Source organism: Panthera tigris, chromosome D1 (genome assembly GCF_018350195.1).
Source record: "Panthera tigris isolate Pti1 chromosome D1, P.tigris_Pti1_mat1.1, whole genome shotgun sequence".
Taxonomy (NCBI): Eukaryota; Metazoa; Chordata; class Mammalia; order Carnivora; family Felidae; genus Panthera; species Panthera tigris.
In genome coordinates, this window is record NC_056669.1 from 2,393,901 (window position 1) to 2,412,925 (window position 19,025).

Sequence of the window (19,025 nt, forward strand, 5' to 3'; positions counted from 1 at the left end):
TTCTCCTTTACATTGGATGGCTCACATCCCTGGACAGAAAGCAGGCCGCGTCATGAATTCTGGCTTTTTTAATTCTTTTCGTCCGGAGTGACTCTCACCATTTTTCCCACGGAAAATGTGCATCCGTCAGGACCTGCCTGGTCTCCTCTGGAGCTCAACGTGTCTCAGCAGAAGCCCTTGCCTCCAGTACTGCGATTTCCCCGTTCACCATCGAGCCCTCCCGAGAGCGTGAGGTCACGGAGCTCAGGCACCGAGTCTGACCCCCACCCCACCCAGAGCTCAGGCACTGAGTCTGACCCCTGTCTTTTGCCCCAGGCACACAGGGAGATGCTGGCCGTGGAGGCGACCCGCACTCCCTGCCTGCAGAGTGACGAAGAGCACACAGACTATAGCTCTCAGAGGGCCCCGATGAAACCTTTCCCTGCTATTCGGGAAGAGCTCATCATTCCCAGAGGACGGATGGGCAGGGCTGGAAGGGCTGGCCTGGGAACCACACGGCGGGACCGGAGAGACCTGGCTTCTGGGGGAGCGGGCGTTCCAAGTTCCAAGCAGCACCACACAAACAGGGTCTGGAACACACACGTGCCCTCGAGGTTCCGTGGGGCTGGTGAGCAGCTGGGCCTCCCCGACAAGCGAATGAACGAGAGCCGGGGCACCAGGGGAGGACACCGGTGAGCCCGCCACGTGGCTGATCCCCTGCGCCGACCCGGGGCCCATGCCATGCTGGTCACCGTGTACTGTGTGCGGAGGGACCTGTCGGAGGCGACCTTCTCCCTCCAGGTCAGCCCTGACTTCGAGCTGCACAACTTCCGCGTGCTGTGCGAGCTGGAGTCGGGGGTCCCCGCCAACGAGATCCAGATCATCCACATGGAGCAGGTCCTGGCCGACGACCACAGCTCGCTGGGCTCCTACGGCCTCCGCGACGGTGACGTGGTGGTGCTGCTGCAGAAGGAGGGCGTGGGGTTCCGGACGCCGGGCCGCATGGCCAGCCTGCCCCATGTGGAGCTGGCCGGGCCGGCAGAGCCGGGCCCGTCGGGCGGCCGCCAGCATCCCCCCCCGCAGCACCTGCAGCGCCGGGTGCAGCCCCGCGGCCTCAGCTCCGGGGAGAAGAGGGTGTCCGCACAGAGCCTGGACAGCCCTGTGCTGATTCGGAGCATGCTGCTGTCCAGCCCCCACGACCTGTCGCTGCTGAAGGAGCGCAACCCCCGCCTGGCCGAGGCCCTGCTCAGTGGGAACCTCGAGACGTTTTCGCGTGTCCTGATGGAGCAGCAGAGGGAGAGGGCCCTGCGGGAGCGGGAGAGGCTTCGTCTCTACTCCGCGGACCCGTTCGACTTGGAAGCTCAGGCCAGAATCGAAGAAGAGATCCGGCAGCAGAACATCGAGGAGAACATGAACATAGCGATGGAGGAGGCCCCGGAGAGTTTCGGGCAAGTGGCCATGCTCTACATCAACTGCAAAGTCAACGGGCACCCTCTGAAGGCCTTTGTGGACTCGGGGGCCCAGATGACCATCATGAGCCAGGCTTGTGCCGAGAGGTGCAATATCATCCGGCTGGTGGACCGGCGCTGGGCTGGCATCGCCAAGGGGGTGGGCACACAGAGGATCATGGGCCGGGTCCATCTGGCTCAGATTCAGATCGAAGGGGATTTCCTTCAGTGCTCGTTCTCTATCCTCGAGGACCAGCCCATGGACATGCTTCTCGGGCTGGACATGCTCAGGAGACATCAGTGTTCCATCGACTTGAAGAAAAACGTGCTGGTGATCGGCACCACGGGCACGCAGACTTCCTTCCTTCCCGAGGGGGAGTTACCCCTGTGTGCCAAGCTGGTGAGCGGTGCTGGGCAAGAAGAGTCTTCAGACAAGGAAGCAGTGGACACTATTAAGCGTTCGGTCAAGGATTTAGGACGGAAAAAGCACTGAAATGGGTTATAGATATGCCACCACCTTGAGGGAGCCTCAGGTCCCGGGAAATTCTAAAATACGAGCTCACTGGCCATGTAATCATTAAAAACATCAGTAACAACCAAACCTGGCTTCAGCACTACCTTCTGAGATCCATCACTGTGTAAGTCATGATTGCTTGATCTCAGCCCCTCATCCATTCCCTTATCCCAACGTCACTGAGCCTCAGCCCAGGAAGGCTCTGGAGGTTCCACGTGATTTCCAGAGAATCCATCAAAGAAAATCAATCTCCTCCTTTAGAGACACTGTCCTATCAGATCACGGGGTGGCTCGTCTAAACCACATGCTGTTTGCTCATTCCCTAGAAAGAGCCATCGCTACAGACCCCACAGAACATCTGTAACAAAACAATTTCCAATCAGCACTAACAACTATTTACATTAAGAGAAATAGGTCTATTTTCACAGATGTTGTTTTCTTTGGGAAAAGTCTTAGAAATGGTGAGCCAGTTACACTCTGAAGTTGACTAATACTTACAAATGTCTGTTTTGGACAGTAGAAAGGCAGATTTCCTCATATTCTACATCTTCCCTTCCAGCGGACTCCCCTGGAAGCATGCTCACTGCACTCTGCCCCTAAAGGCTGTTTTGCCACATTTGAGAAAATGGAATTTTCTCCTAGGAAGTCTAAAATAATGCCCCCTTTCCCTTGCATTCAAAGAAACCCTGGTCATAAAATGAAGGCCAGCAAGTAGATTTTTTAAATTTAATTATATGGTGCAACTTGGAAGGCTAGTGGTTGTGCTGTGGGGCCAGTGGGAGGTAGGAGCAGGCAGTGGGCCACATCCCTTAATACTCATTTCAACTAAATCATCTAACAAAAAAACCCCAAAAAACCCTCTGTTTTAGGGGTGCCTGGGTGGCTCAGTCGTTTGAGCTTCTATTTTTGGTTCAGGTCATGATCTCATAGTTCATGAGTTTGAATCCCCACATCGGGCTTGCTGCTGTGCGCCTGTCAGCGCAGAGCCCATTTTGGATCCTCTGTGCCCCTCTCTCTGCCCTTTCCCCACTTACACTCTGCCAAAAATAAATATATATTAAAAAAAAAAAGAACAGTAGATTCTAAGTCAAGAAATACATGTTCTGATTCTAGCTCAATGGTACTTAGGCGTATCGGTTCACATCTGACACAACTCAGATTTCTCATCAATAAATCACTTTGGAGCAGAGAGCCATTGTCAGGTGCCTGGGCTTCATTATGATCTAGGGCATTCTTTAAATTAAAATTTCCCAACAAAATCTAAAGCCACTGAAAGCATTTCCCAAAAGTTACAGGAAAACAAAACGCTGTCATCACCATATGCCTTTCTTGGTTGGCTGCTTGGTGACACCAACCATCTTATTTCTAAAGAGTCACCTCTTCCTTCCAGACACCTGTTCACCGCCTGTTTTCTTCTTAATAGATGTTCCCATGCTCAGATGCCCCAACCTTGTCTGCATTCGCGCCAATGGCAGCATCCACTGAACTGCTAAAAATGAGCAATGGACAGACCTCTTCTCTACTTTTGCTCCTAAGTACTCAGCAAACGTAACTAACAAAAGGAAGAAATTCAGAGTAAAGTCAGGGATAATCAATTAAATGCCTGTGATGAAAACTGACTGAATAAATACAATGAATCCTTCACTGATAAAAATATGCATGTTCCAGGGTGCCTGGGGAGCTCCGTCAGTTGAGCGTCCAACTTTGGCTCAGGTCATGATCTCACGGTTTGTGAGTTCGAGCCCCGCGTCGGGTTTGCTGCTGCCAGTGAGGAGCCTGCTTGGCATCCTCTGTCCCCCTCTCTCTCGGCCCCTCCACCGCTCACACACATACTCTCTCTCTCACTCTCTCAAAAATAAACATTAAAAAAAAATAAGCACATTGCTCAGCAGTTTCTACAGGGTTCTGTTTTCAAGTCTGAGTGTCCTGAGTGCATGTCATGTGGAAATGCTCAACATAAAAGTTTGGTATTTGGCCTATCAGGATGTCTCACCCATAAAAACCAACCTGAAAACCATCAGATCTTTAAACTAAAAGGTAGTTTGCACGATATCACATCCCAACATACCCACCTTGCCTTCTTGGAGGAACATCCCTTGTAAAGTAGCTACAGTGACTCAGGACCAGTCTCAAGAATAATTCTGTTTCTGATTTTGAACTGAACTCTACTATTCCATAACTTCCAATAAATAGGTCTTCAAGTTTCCTTCTTCCAAGAACATATGTAATTAATGGGATTTCTCTGGCATGAAATAACCCTTTGAATACGTGAAACCAGTGTCACTTAAGTTTTAACTTAATTCTTTTAGCTGTCTCTCACAGCGTAAGTTTGGACCCATGTAAAAATTTCTGTCATGTTCCTCTGGACATATTCTAGCTTCTAAAAATATTACTTGAGTAAATGGGTTGATAAATTAAAAATACTTTTATTGAGCTAAAAAGCAATGATCTCCAAGAAAAATCAATAAGCAGAGTGGATGAATTAAGCAGTGTCCTTCCTGATTAATTTTTAACATCACTGTCTTTCAAATCAGATAGGATTTTAATAATTAGTTTCATGGATCGAAATCCTGACTCAGTCCTGTGTGCACTTGAATAGACCCTTGTCGATTAAATTTTAAATGGATTAGTTTTAGGAAAAAGGTTACATCTTTTGCATATCTATCAAGTAAATTAGATGCTATGCAATGTGCCTTCATATGTGACTGCCTTTAATCCTCAGGATAAATCCTCAAAATAGCCACCAACCGCATTTTACAGATGAGACATTCAAGGCTCAGAATAATGAAACATTCAGATATCCAAAGCTTAGTGTTCTTTAAACTCTTTCTTGACGACAATCTACATTTTTTTTAATGTTTGTTTTTAAGAGAAAGATAGCGGGGGAGGGGCAGAGAGAGAAGGAGACACAGAATCCTAAGCAGGCTGCAGGCTGTGAGCTATCAGCACAGACCCGAGGCGGGGCTCCAACTCATGAACCACAAGATCATGACCAAGTTGAAGTCAGACGCTTTGCCTCCCAGGTGCCCTGACAATCTACATTTTAGACTGCGACTCAGTTTCACATCACACACACACACACACACACACACACACACACACACGTAAGTTTATTTTTCCGAAACAAAAAAATTCTTGAAATAATATGAAATGTTTTACCCTTTCCCAGGCTATTACTTCAAAAAACTGTATTTTATTACTTAAGAAAATACATTTAGACATGTCCCACTAATTATCTCACCAAGGTATCCTGACCCACAATGTGAAAAAACTGACCTGCAGGCCTGCTGAGTTCAGGTCTTTCTGATTTCAACCTCCGTGATGCGACACATTTGAGTCCTAGCTACCAGTAAAAATTGTCACAAAATGTCACCAACTCGGATTCTTGCTACTGGACGTGAGTAAGCCTTGTAAGGAAGACGGAGAGTCTCATCTTGAATTTGCATATGACTGGTGACCTGGGCTCCCCCCCTGCTTAAAGGAATGCTTGCCAAACGCGGATAAATGACCCCGCTGCTCTGCAAAGAAAACCAAAACAAAATCTATGGAAATTAAACACCACTGGCAGAAAGGACAACAGAGGAGCAGTGGACAGAAGAGGGTCAACAATTATTTACTGAACACCCACGAAATAAGCACTGAGCCACACTCTCACAAACGTGGACATGTGCGAGTTATTTCCAGACCTCAAGGGGAGCACAGCCTGGCAGAGCCAGGGGAAAGACTTGTAATCAAGTGAGGCCAGAAAGGGTGGACGTGGAATGTGTTGGTGCAAATGAAGGAATGAAACTTATTGCGGGGGGTATTTTTAAAAGAAAAAACAAGCCACTGAGTGCACTCTCAATATGTCTAAAATGACCGACGCTGATTCTGGACAACAAACATCCTCTCCTCCTACAGTTCAGGCTGCTAACGTACAACTTCTACAGCGTCTGCTGTTGGGAATTATCGACTACGGGGAATGTACTACCTGGAAAACGAACAAATCTTCATTTTCCTTCTTCCGGTGAGACATCAGGATAAAGCACGCCACTCGAGGAAGCTGACCTAACCCTGTTTAAGATGACAAGCCATTTAAAGAAATCCATTAATCCCTTGGTTTCACCTAATGTCCATGTAAATGCCCGTTTCACCTAAAAGGAAATCACTATTGTCGATAAGCATGCATTTCGAGAAGGCAGTAATGCATTCTGCTGCAGTTAAACCAGAAGACTGATGACTGAGATTTGGAGAGCACACAGCCTCAATTTTTTTCCTAAAGCACCAGGTCGTAAAATTTCTCTTGTTCCTAGGGGAAAACCCACTCCCCAAAAGAAAAAGAAACGGGTGTCTGCATGTATGAATTCCTCTTCACTGCAGGCATTAAATGTTGCCCTTTAAAAAAAAATGTTTATTTTTCAGAGAGAGAGAGAGAAAACGCATGTGAGGGGGAAGGGGCGGGGGGGGGGGGTACAGAGGATCCGAAGCAGGCTCTGTGCTGTCAGTGCAGAGCCCAATGCAGGGCTTGAACTCCCAAACCCTGAGATCCTGACCTGAGCCAAAATCAGGAGTCAGAGGTTCAGCCCACTGAGCCACCCAGGTGCCCCTAAATGCTGCCTTTCTAGGAGAACAAGGCACTTCGTACAGAGGGTCATTGCTGACATCCAACATTCCATAAAGAAACATTTGAGGGAGTGGTTGGACAGTGATCTGGGACTCACCGCTGGGGAAGACACTGTTAAAGTGCTAACATTCAGAGTGGTTCTTGGAGACTGACAAGAGCCTGGAAAACTGAAGAAGAGGAACAAAGGTAAAGAAAGGGTAAACAAGGACGAGGGGAGGGGGAAAATCCCTAAAGGTCTATTGTGCTTTTAAAACTACATCTACCTGGGTTTAAGGGCTGTTTTATAAGGTGGGTGGGGACTGGGCTGAGATTAAGTATTGGCTGTTAGGTCCACACTACTTTATTTGTCACTGGCCAGGTATTTAAAGTGAAGCCTTCCTCACTTTGGAGCCTGAGTCAAACTTGCTTTTGTGCCCCTGCTTGTTTGCACGTCTGGCTCCACCTGTCAGAATCAGGCTTTCTAAAGAGTCCGTATCAGAGGAGCAGGGTCTGCAGTCCTGCTGTGGCTTTTGGTACAGGGTCCGTGTAGGGTCCACAGCAGGCTGTGGAGCTGGGCACACCTGTGGTGGCTTCCTCTCATTACCCCAAAGGACTCTTTTCTGATGGTGGCTCCCCTCCCCTTCCCCCTCCCTCTGTCCCTCCCCGCCCCTCCCCCCACTTCTTTTTTTGAGGAAAGACTTTTATCAAGCCAGCTTTTCTATTTCTAATCAGTAAGGCTTATTTTAAGAACACCATTAGAAAAATCATAAGGTAATCTCCTCCTGTGTGAACATCCATACGAGGCCACACAGGCTGTGCTCCAGAGGAGAGCAAAATGTCTATTTTCTACTGGTAACTGATATATGGATGCTGCGTCCAAATAAAGTAGACACTGAGGACCAACAAAGGCATTTTCCAGGTAATGTAATCACTTAATGCCATCAAATTCTTATGCTACAACATCAGTCACTATTCTAAAATCTTACTCTACTAGCCCTTTGTTGCAAGGACCTTGAGATGAAGAGGAAAATTCATTTAAATTTTTTTTAACATTTATTTATTATTGAGAGACAGAGAGACACAGAGCATGAGCAGGGGAGGGGTAGAGAGAGGGGGAGACATAGAATCTGAGGCAGGCTCCAGGCTCCAAGCTGTCGGCACAGAGCCTGACGCGGGGCTTGAACTCACAAACTGTGAGATCATGACCTGAGCCGAAGTCGGTCGCTTAACCGACTGAGCCACCCAGGCGCCCCATTTACAATTACATTAATTCGCATATTCTCCCTTCAAACCCATGTCAAGTCTAGAGATTCAATGAGTCTGTCAGTCAGAAAGTATCAATGTCTTGCATGCATCAACATCACTAAAAATTCAATATATTTTTTCAAGAGTCCAGTCACTGTCCTATGTCATGCAGAGACACAAGGAAATGTGACAGTCTGAGCGGTTAAAAGAAGTCAGATGAGCTGGAAAAAAATGCCAAGTAAATGATTCAAAAAAAATATTCCATTCGGTGCTGACTCGTGACATATAGAACATCAGTGCAGGGGATGGTCTCCCGCGCCCGATCTGAGCTGCTGACCGCAACATGGCAGAATCCCTGGGAGAAAATTTTATCAAGCAGCTACTGTGTGTCAGCCACGATCCCGGTGCTGGATGTGCAACAGTTTTTGGTGCTCAACCGGTACTTGGCGCTGCAGCCAGGCAAACAGGAGAATCTGTCCCCTCCTCAAAGATGAGTCATTCAGTGGTGAGGTGACCCAGCTAACCAAAGCAGTTCTCAGGGCGAACTTCAAGGTGAAGTCTGCGGTCTGCTCTTGCCTTGACCTGCGGTGGGTGGCACCGTGCCCAAATTCCTTCCTGGTGCGGGCTTAGTCTCCCAGCACAGTTTGACAGCTGTAAACGGATACTGGGCTCACAGGACCACGAACAACAGCAATGCGGGCAGAAGAAGTTAACTCCTAGAGATGAGTCAGCGGAATGGAACACTGTCACATACTTAACCTCCAGGGAATAAGAAGTGGGCTTCTCCTGGCCAACCAGATGGCAATTCTACAAATGTTTGGGGACTGTGAAAACCTGTAATGGGGCCCAAGTTACTAAGGAAAATCTAGCAGGTGTTGGGATTTTCCGAAGCGATAATGATCCTGTTCGTAATGTTATCTTTGGTATTCGGTATTTTGTACAAGGCAAAGAGTACCTGCTTAATAGATATAGATTATATGAATGAATAAATGGACAAAGTCCCACATTTATTAATAAGGTGATGCAGAGAAAGTGTGACTTTTTATTTTTTATATAAAATATTTAAGGTAGGTATGACTAAATTATATATAGTCAGATTACCTTTGTTTTTTTAAAAAAAATTTTAATGTTTTATTATTTATTTTTGAGAAAGAGAGAAAGTACGAGCAGGGGAGGGGCAGAAAGTGAGGGAGACACAGAATCCGAAGCAGGCTCCAGGCTCTGAACGGTCAGCACAGAGCCCGACGTGGGGCGTGAACCCACGAACTGGGGGATCGTGACCTGAGCGAAAGTTGGAGCTTAACCAACTGAGCCACCCAGGCACCTCTAGATGGATTTTCCTTGTATAATTAGAATAAATACATTCTGAGTTAACAACATGGGTGATATTCACATGTACAGATTTAAATGTAAGTGATCCAAGAAGTAAATCCTTAGGATGCTTTTAATCTGGGTAAATTGCCAACTGTTGCATTCCAAGGACAATCTAACTAGTTGGTTTGTGTGGCCGAATCCCCCCTTTGTAAAAACCAACAGTCTAACCTCATGGCAACACTCTGCATTTCAGGGAAACCAGAACAACTGGTCACCCTACAAGGGTTGGAACCGGATTTTTAATGTAAAGCATGAGAAAGAGGATACTGTGGATACCTCCAAACAGGGTGCACATTTAATGGGCCTGAATGATCGACGACCCGTGTTACCAGCATATGTCCAAATATACCTTGAAAGGAGAATGTCCTAGTCTATTTGCGGAAGAGAACTAACCCTATTTAAACTGATTCATCAAATGCTTCTGGACCGGAAAATGAATCATTTAATTTTTTTTAAATTTTTTTTAATGTTTACTTAGTTTAGAGAGAGAGAGAGAGACACAATGCAAGTGGGGGAGGGGCAGAGAGAGGGAGACACAGAATCCAAAGCAGGCTCCAGGCCCCGAGATGTCAGCACAGAGCCCGACATGGGGCTCGAACTCACGAGCTGCGAGATCATGACCTGAGCCAAAGTCGAATGCTTAACCTACTGAGCTACCCAGGCACCCCGAAAATGAATCCTTTTAAATATCATAAGAAAACCACATCTTAAGTACTAAAATACTTTAATGAAAGAACCCTAAATATTTTTTCAAGAAAACCCACAATACAACTGAAGGTGAAGAAGCCGCTTTAATTGTCAGGACCCCTTAGAAGTGGTTTATGTTTACACCACTATAAAAATGAAATCAATGGAAATGGATTTCAGAAAATAGGAGCAAAATAAATATTTCAAATAATTATGAACTTGGATTATCCTGAAGAAGCCCCGATAAGACAAAATTATACCATTTTTCACCCCGAGAGTAAGGTTAGTGGTGGAATGAATTTAAGCCTCAAAGTAAATCCCAGGTTGGGCATTTTCAGGGACTGTCTGAACAGAGGAGCAGAAACGACAAAAAGGAACACAAATAACGATGTTGCCTCCACATTTATTTTAAGTCACCACGTAACTGGCAGAAAGACAAGATGCACTGAATAGAACATAAGGTAGGACTGCACGGTGGGAAACCAGCAGATTTTGGACAAAAAGTTGTGCTTACAGACAGCAGATGATGTCCAGAAGCAGCAGCTTGGCCCAGGATGTGATTGAGGGGTGGGAGAAACATGGGGGGACCCCTGATCTGGCAGAAAGTTGTAGAGAGTTGGGGGCTGGGCGGAAGGAGAGGGAGATACCACCGGCCGATCACACTGCCACAGCAGCAGAGGCGTGAGAAGGTTCCAGGGAAAAGAGGTCAGCCACTGAGGCTCAGTGTGCCAAACAACGCAAAGAAAAGCCAAATGGCAAAGCGGGACCTTTCCCTCTGTCACCGCAAGGACAACAGAATCTGTGACAAGAGTGGCTTTCACAGACCTGAGCGGCGTGGGGGGAGCAGATGACTTCCGTAGAGCACCAGCAACATGTGGACAAGGACCTCGTCTTATCCGAGAGGCCCATTCTTCACTCCCTGTTTAATCACTCCCCTTCTGACCCACCTCCTCAAAAGTTTAGAGAGAAACGCTGTTAAGAAAAATGTTATATAAATATCCCAGAGCCAGGGCTGCAGGCTGTATTCTACCAGGAACAACTGCATGAAGTGAGAGCAACAGATGGGCAGCTGGGGTAAAACAGAAACAGAGATCTCTGTTCAAGCCCTGCCACCTGCTATCCCTTGGCGTCCGAAGCCAGAAATGACGGGAAACAATCTCGCTGATTGGAGATAAGCTGTAGGAGTTTACATATGGCAAGGTCTCCACTGTCAAAGCCTCATTATGTAATGACTCTTAAGTGCCTGGTCTCAAATTCTCTTCATTGACACAAGGCACAACCACACGGCTTGCTCTTTCTCTAGGTGTTCAATACGTGTCACGAGAAATGCAAAAACCTTTCCTGGCACCCAGCTCTTCACCATGATTCAAGCTCCACTGCTTTTGAAAAACTCATGCCGCAGAATTTCCAAAAGAACAGCAAGAATATACTGTTAATTGCTTGATTTTTACATATTTCGATGTACAGCTACTACTAGAAAGGCACGTGTGGAAGTTTCACATTTCCATGTGCACTGGAACTTTCCATGGGTTTGTGAAGGTCTAAAAACCCTGGCAACCAACTCAACAGATGAGTTTAGGTCCTGGAGGAAGTTAAGAGAATAGGGCAGAGATACAGCATCCTATAGCTGAAATGCCAAGGTCACGAGGTGAAGGTGACCGGTCAGGTTAAACATATAACGTCCACTAACAGGTGGCCAAAATGACTCTAGTATGTAGCTCAGGTAAATCTGCTTGGTGAGTGACAGGGATTAAGAAGCACGGCCTTATTTCAGTCTCCCAAGATACACATGAATAATCTGGGCCACACTTTCGAGGACGACTATAGCTTCCTGGACCCCCTATGTGGAGGAGTCCCCGGTGAAAACCTGTGGGTACTGTGTGGAGGGAAATAAAGAAATCACATTTGGCTCTAGAAGCCAAAGGAAACAGACGTTTCCTGAAGAGCAGGGGGTCCCACAGCGCTGAGAGGTTAGGAAGAGGGCTGAGAATTCAAGGCGAGATTTGGCAAGATGGAGGTCGCCGGTGACTTGGGCAGGAGTGACGCTGTGGGTGCGGTGAAGAAAGAAAGGTTCCTCGGAGGAGGTCCAGGAGTCAGCTGGCGTGAAGGAGATGGGGAGAGCTAGATCCTGAGAGCTCCCTCAGGAAGGGGTTCTTCCAGGGAAGAGGGCCACACCATCGTGGATGAAAGGGCCACAAGACCAAGTGTTTTACTATGGAAGTTACTGGGTGTATTTACATGTTGATGAGAATAATCCAGGGTGGGGAGGAAAATGAAGAAACTACAGAACAAGGGTAACCCAGGACCCAGATCCTTGTGCCTGAGGGGCAGTGGAGCCCGAAGAACAGGAATTTCTGGCTTGGGACCACATCAGGCAGATCGGACAGCCTGAAGACGGCCACTTATGCCCTCTTGTCTTCTCCTAACGACCTCAGCAAGGCCACGAGCAAGCTTGAGATGAGGGCAGGGAGCTGGCGAAAGACCTAGGAGGGAGGGCACGGGTGAGAGACTCATTAGTCAGAAAGGTAGCTGAGTGTTGGAGCGACCCTGAAGGCCCACTGAAGATTCCGGGTCCAGGATGAGAAAGAAAACCAGCCGTGCTGATGGAAGGCGACACTAGACAGAGGCTGTGCCTACGGAAGGGACCCTAGACAGAGGCCGTGGACGTTCTGGTTCCTGCACCCATTGTGCTATGCTCTCTGGGCGCTCTGTCCCCAGGATAAAGGAGACGGTGGTGCGCCCGTCCCGCTGGGAGGCAGCCAGCCTTGGGTGCGGCCCCCTGAGTTGACTACAGCTTCTAGAACCCTAGGTGGGGGAGTACTCAGTGTCTGTTCACCTGCACCAGAGTCCTCAAGGCAAATGGCCACCCCTCCAAGTGCCCCTGTGCCCACCCTTGGGGGCACATGTAACCAGCAGTGCCCCCACGTCTGAGACTCTAACTGTAGGTGTCGGCATCGGGGGAATCAGACACCCATTTAATTCACCACCACTGCTCTACACCCCCGTCCCCCAGAGCAGTTTTTAGACAGAAAATGGGCCGCGCGCCAGGCCACACAAGCAGAAGCTGGGTTTGCCCTTGTTTCTTCCTCAGGCCCGAGAGGTACTAACGAGCGGCCCAACAGGCTACAGATGAAAGCCAGGAACGGGGACAGCCGGCACAGGGTGGTCGGGAAGCGAAAACCCAGCTCTCCGTTATTACGGAAACCGCTGTCATGAGTTATCGTCATAATGAAACAGAAGTACAGGCCCAGGAGCGGCCAAAAAAAAAAAAAAAAAAAAAAAAAAGTTTGGTATTCAGGTATCGCCAGTACAGCATTAAATAGCATCCCACTACCATAAAACGGGAAAAATTAATTTTAATTGTATTGACCACAGGGCCTCCAACATGAACTGAGAATTAGTTGACAAGGACAGGGCAATAATTAAAGGCAATATATCAGATGCCGCTCAAATGATCAGCGGGGGGCTTCAGGCATCACGGTGAGTGACCTTTCTAGTTTGACACCTTCATTAATGATGTGTAGGAGGAAAGCCAGCATGTGACCAGGCTTTCCAAAACGATTCCACCTTAGGAGCTATTCCAAATGCGAGCTGCCAGCATCACGGTAATGACTTAAGTAGAAGTGAATACAAAGGTTCTTGGGAAGACTGAAAATTCAAGACAGGCAATTATACAGTGAGATAACAGAGGTATATGAGGAAAGTCCCAGGTCAAAATATTGAAGGGTGGCAGGATGAAGGGGAGCGGACTATACTACCCCCAAATCTGCCACTTTGACGTACTGATTTTTTTTAATTAAAGTTACTTAAGAAAGAGCCAGAGTAAGAAAAACACCCTGACCCTCCTTTGTCCCCATGAAGCAGGAACTGAATCTCCCACGTGAAAGGGACCCTCGTTGTACAAAGAGGATAGACGGCATTGCCATCACCAGAGATATGGGATTCGGGGCTGAGAAGTCTGTATACGTAAACCTTGTTGCTTCTTTACGCATTTGCTAGCCTACGCCCAAACTTCTTGGACTGGTCAATTCTTCGCGAATTTACTGTTTCCTTGTCCAAAAGGTGTAACAGCTGCCTTCCTCGGTCACTTGTTCGCATCTCATGTTTTTATGGGCTTCCACATATACCGAATTAAATTTGTTTTCCTCTTGTTAATTTGTCTTATGTCTAATTATTAGACCAGGCAAAGAACCTAGAAGGGGAAACGAGAAGAGCTTTCCTCCCCTACAATGGTGATTCCCGGGACAACCCATAGTTCTATTACTGACATTTATTGAATAAAAATGCCTGCCAGATATTACAAGCACTATTCTTGCACCTAGAGAGTGTAATCAAACATAGCACAAGTATACAAATAGTCATGGGCTTTTTTTTGTTTAAAAAATCTTTTAAACATTTTTGTATAAATTTTAAACTGGACTTAAATCCCTGTAACATAAAATTAACTCTTTTAAAGCGACCAATCCAGTGGCAATCAATACAGTCACGCCGTGGTTACAACCACCACCTCCATCCGGTTCAGAGATATTATCACCTCTCAAAAAGAAGACCCTGGACACATTCGGCATTTGCTCTGCTCCCTGGCCCCCAGCCTCCTAGCCTCTGGCAACCACCAATCTGTGTCTGTCTTCATGGATTTACGGGTTCTGTACGTTCCATCTAAATAGAACCATACGCTCTGTCACCATGCGGCCAGGCTTCATTCACTTAGCTGAGAAGCATGTATCAGTATTCATTCCTTGTGGCTGAAGCCAGCATGCTTGTGAATTAACCACGTTAATTTCCAAGCACCCCCCCTGGACCTACCTCCCAGTTCTGAGTGGCGACAACGTGGCAGAACCCAGCAGAAATCCACAAAACCTAGGATCTTCCGATTAATAACAACTCCTAAGGAAAGACCAGCCCACAAGAGTTTATTTTGCTAATTTTACTACAAGGGATCACTCAAGAAACTGACGATGCTACTGTTAGAAAACATTCCCTTGAGCGACACTGTGATCTTTACTAACGAGACAGGCTACATATTCACTAATGACTGATGAGCTGGAATCTTCAGAACTCCTTAGCTAGGATGATCTGGAGCTGAGTGGATTGCAGTGGGAATTGAGGAGACTTTGAGTGGTTTTTTTTTTGCTACTTGTTTTCCATCCAACCTCCAGGGTTGACATGGGCAGATGAAGTTGATTCTCTTTCTGGTGGGTTCCCAGAATTTTCATGAACCGGCTTCTCAACTGGTAACCGACCCACATCAGGGACGGATGAACACCTGTTCTATGAAATGTCCTGAGGAGCCTGTAGAAAAAGTCAGAAAAGATCTTCCTTTTTCCTGTTTTCATCTACGTCTCCATTCTGTGGGATCTTTACTCTATGCTGGGCAGAGAATTTCTATGTTCTTATTCACTGGCAGAAACAGAGCGAAGTAATTTATGAGACAGAATATTGGTCTTAATTGTAATTTTCCAGGCTAGGATTTTAAGTCCTACTTTCTTCTATTATTTGGTTTATATGCTTATGATTTAATTGACCAGATACCCCCTTGCTATGAAATCTGGAATGGTGAGCTTCTCTTAAAAATCTCAGTCCACTGAACTGAAGTAGGAGAACAATTTCCTAATGATGCCTTTGAGGAAAAAATAGGTGCTTTTTCTACTGCAAGAGTTTTCAGAAAGAATACTAAGAAGTGGAGATCCCATTTACAAAGCACAAATTTTCCTCTGAGGAGACATTATTTTGTTCTCTCTTGTACTTCAGATAGTTGGGTAAAAACACTATGCAAAATAACTGAAATTTCACTTTTTGCTGTGTCTGTTTTTCTCACAAATGTGTATTTTAAAATTTGTGGTCATTTTATTTACTCACTTAATTTAAATGAGATGGCAATTCATTCCTGCAGAAACTGATTGCTGCCCAAAGAGCTTTTAGACTGCAATTAGCTTATTACAAAAATGCTCCAGATGGGTATACTGTTCCTATGAAAATGGGTTAAATAGCTGTAATCGCTATAAACTGAAGAGAAATTATTTATATCTTGTGACATAAGTGTAGTCATCTATAAAACTAAACTACATCCACATAAAAGTAACCTTTTTGTGTGCCACATCAGTTATTTGGTACATAGTTTGGAATAGAAGGTACAGAATGAGAAGTGCATATAGTCAACAGAGCGGGATTTTATCAACGCTTGCATAATCCAGAGAGATCAAACGAGACGTGATGCTGAGACCCAACACAACACATGCTCAATGTAAAATTTGAGGAATTCATAAAGGAGGATGAAACAATGGCCCCAAATTCCCGAGGCTTGTCCTCTGTCACATGACAGAGATCAGGGAGATTTGCACGTGTGGGAAGAGGCAAGACAGAGACAGTTATGAGGGAGGAAGATTCATGGACCACAGAAGAAGAAGGGAGGCCGGCAGAAAAGGAGGCAGGATGCTTCTCCGGAGCCCAGCCGGCCAGGAGCCCGCGATGTCCACGGTGTAGACGCCACACCGGAGCCGGACGGGGGTCCCCAGGGGGCTCCACGTCACCTACCACAGCAGCAAACACCACCACGTGTGGATTACGTGTTTGCCTCATAACTGGATTTCTGCTGCTGGGAAAGGATTCCTGGAAAGGAGGAAGAAGGGGTCCTGTTTCTGGGAATGAGGCTCCCGGAAAATGGCACCTGTGTTATTGCACAAGGCCCCCCACCGCACGGGGGTCGCACACCCGCTGCTGGCCTTCACCAGCGACACTGTGTTAGCGTCTTCATTCCACCAGATGGATGCTGGTCAAAGAGTGAGGAAATTATGTACTTTCCCCATTAAATAATCTAAACGAAATGGGGCAGCGCTAACAAGGAAGCGGGCAAACGTGATCGGCGGGCAATACAGACACGTACGGGAAGTGGGTAAGAAACGTGAACTAACATCCAGCCTCATCAGACACAAAATGAACACGTGGGCAAGAAGGGATCCAGGGACACGCGCCTGGCCAAGTCTCTGGAGACAGCACTTGGAGGAGAAACGGAGAGAAGGGGATCAAGGTGGTGACGAATCAACAGGAGAGGAGAAAGGTGGTGAGTGGGGAGGACGTTTTCCAAGGCTTTAGTTCCAGAGGAAGAGGGGGAGGGCGCTGGAGGGGCCAGGAGGGCAAAGGCACAAGTGCACGTGTTCGGTTTCCCTCGGGAGGTACCTGCGGGAGGTGACAGGTCAAAGCAGCCACCAGCAACAGAGACAGACAAGACAGACACGGCACGAGGCAAGAGTCCTGGTGGCGAGCAGACGGCACGGAAGGGACAGGTGCAGGGATGTGTCTCGGGAAGGAGGACCGGACGGTTGCCCAGCCCCATGCTCCCCCTCCCACTAAGAACAGCAGGAATCCCTTAGAAAACACTACACAAAGAACATCTGGCATACTTAACATATTTTAATTTAACATGTTTAATACAAACACTACCTGCTCCTACCAAGGGCTTTGACGCAAATGTCATGTATGGTCAAAAGCAAATTCTGACAGGAGAAAGGATCCCTGCTCTGTTGTAACACAAAACAGCAATTCCTTTCAAAGAATTCACGATAAGGAACTAACACATATATCACACGGTCACACAGAAGCACGCATATTTATTTACACATACACGTTTAACACACACACAGAGTCTCACCAGCAGAGTGAGATTCAGCAGAGGTAGAAGGGAGATTTTAGAGCCAACTCAGACATGGGTTTGAATCCTGGCCCTGCCCACTTCTAGCTCCTTCTTATTCCCTGCTGTATGCTAGACATTCAGTGTAGTCTCTGGGTTAATAAACATTTGTAGAAGGAATAAATGAATAACATTTTTTGAGTTGTGAGATTTGGATCCCTTTTCTATAAACAGAACTAATCATCCTTCGAACTCAAGTGTGTTACAAGGAATAGAAATAACATACGAATGTGGTAATACGGTGTCTGGAAGTTAATTGGAAATACGTGGTAAATATCCATCTTTAGGGGTAAAAGTAAAAAAAAAGTAAGTACTATTTGAAAAATTAAGAGAAAGCTTAAATAAATAAAAAACTTTCTTTTTCTTAAAATCTGAAATTCGCCTTTAGTGTGATCAGTTTAAACTATTTTTTACTTGCAGAAACCTTTCCAGAATTTTTACTGAAGGGACATACCAGGTATCGACGTGTTGTTTTCCCAGTTTGAGTTCTCTGCAGGTGTCAAGTGAGATGATCCAACGTGCTACAGAAATTACGAAGGAAGCACAAGCGCGATAGAACTGTTGCCATGGAAACGCTATTTCTTCACTTTGCTCTCTTCATTTGGATGTTTGTTTCCCTTCACATGAGAGTAAGGAAGCACACACACAAATAACACCACTGAAAACGCTTTCTCCTCTCATTTAAACTTTCCTTTTCCTTTTTCCTTTTAAAATAACATGCCTAATAAAATCAACCAGCAGAAGCCGATTATTCACCCTGACCTCAAAGTTAAGAGATTAATCTACAACGTGGATATATACTTGGTAAAAACCCTGTTACCCTAAAACTGATCACGAGTTCTACTCTACAAAATCTACCAAACACGAAAGGTTTCTAAAACGTAGAATAGAAGAGAGAGTCATCCATACATATGTCAGATGACGTACAAATGTAAAACCATCATGCGTCTAAAGTGTATCTTTTCCGTATGGTTTACCTGTGTTGTACATGAGTGTACATTTAACACGAAGCAATGCCCTTATTTAGACACACCTTTGTCTGGACATTCGTACTGGGCTGAGGAGTGTCCAGGAATAGTTACATTCAAGTCCTAACCCTGGGTACCTGTGAATGTGACTTTATTTGGAAAGACGGTCTTTGCAGATGTAATTAAATTAAAGATCTTGGGATCAGGTCATGGATTTAGGGTGTCCTTGTAGAAGAAAGGAACAAAATATCTGGGACCAAGAGGAAGGCCGAGTGAGGACCAGGCAGACACTGAGTACTGCGGCTACAAGCAGGGGACGCGGGGATCGTGGGGAGACACCAGAAGCTGGGAGACAGGCCGGGAACGGAATCCTCTCCCAGCCTCTGAAAGGAACCGACATGGCCGACACTTTGACTTTGAACTACAGGCCTGGGCAACTGTGAAGGCACAGATGTCTGCTGTTTGTGGTAATCTGTCACGGTCAACCTAGGACACTAACGTGGCATTCAACAGGAAAGGAAGGTGAGGGAAAGGGAACATT

The 19,025-nt window shown here is 46.4% G+C and overlaps 2 protein-coding genes across 4 annotated transcripts in view; one reads left to right on the forward strand and one right to left on the reverse strand.

Annotated features, from left to right (window-relative positions):
• PDGFD (platelet derived growth factor D) overlaps positions 1–19,025 on the reverse strand; it is a 221,345-nt gene that overhangs the window by 106,029 nt on the left and 96,291 nt on the right. Inside the window, exon 1 of one of the 3 annotated variants that reach the window (XM_042957828.1) lies at positions 99–472. The exons of the other annotated variants lie outside the window; for them this stretch is intronic. Within the exon in view, the coding sequence (XP_042813762.1) occupies positions 99–123 (25 nt within the window). The 5' untranslated portion in view covers positions 124–472. Of the gene's footprint in view, positions 1–98; positions 473–19,025 lie in introns of those variants that run through there. 3 annotated transcript variants of the gene reach the window in all.
• On the forward strand, positions 589–2,028 carry DDI1 (DNA damage inducible 1 homolog 1). Its single transcript, XM_007099243.3, has one exon. The coding sequence runs from the start codon at positions 721–723 to the stop codon at positions 1,918–1,920; it is 1,200 nt and encodes a 399-aa protein (XP_007099305.3). The 5' UTR covers positions 589–720; the 3' UTR covers positions 1,921–2,028.

Excerpts from the sequence above, each read along its gene's own strand:
- DDI1 (XM_007099243.3), top strand. The coding sequence starts at position 721 with ATGCTGGTCACCGTGTACTGTGTGCGGAGGGACCTGTCGGAGGCGACC.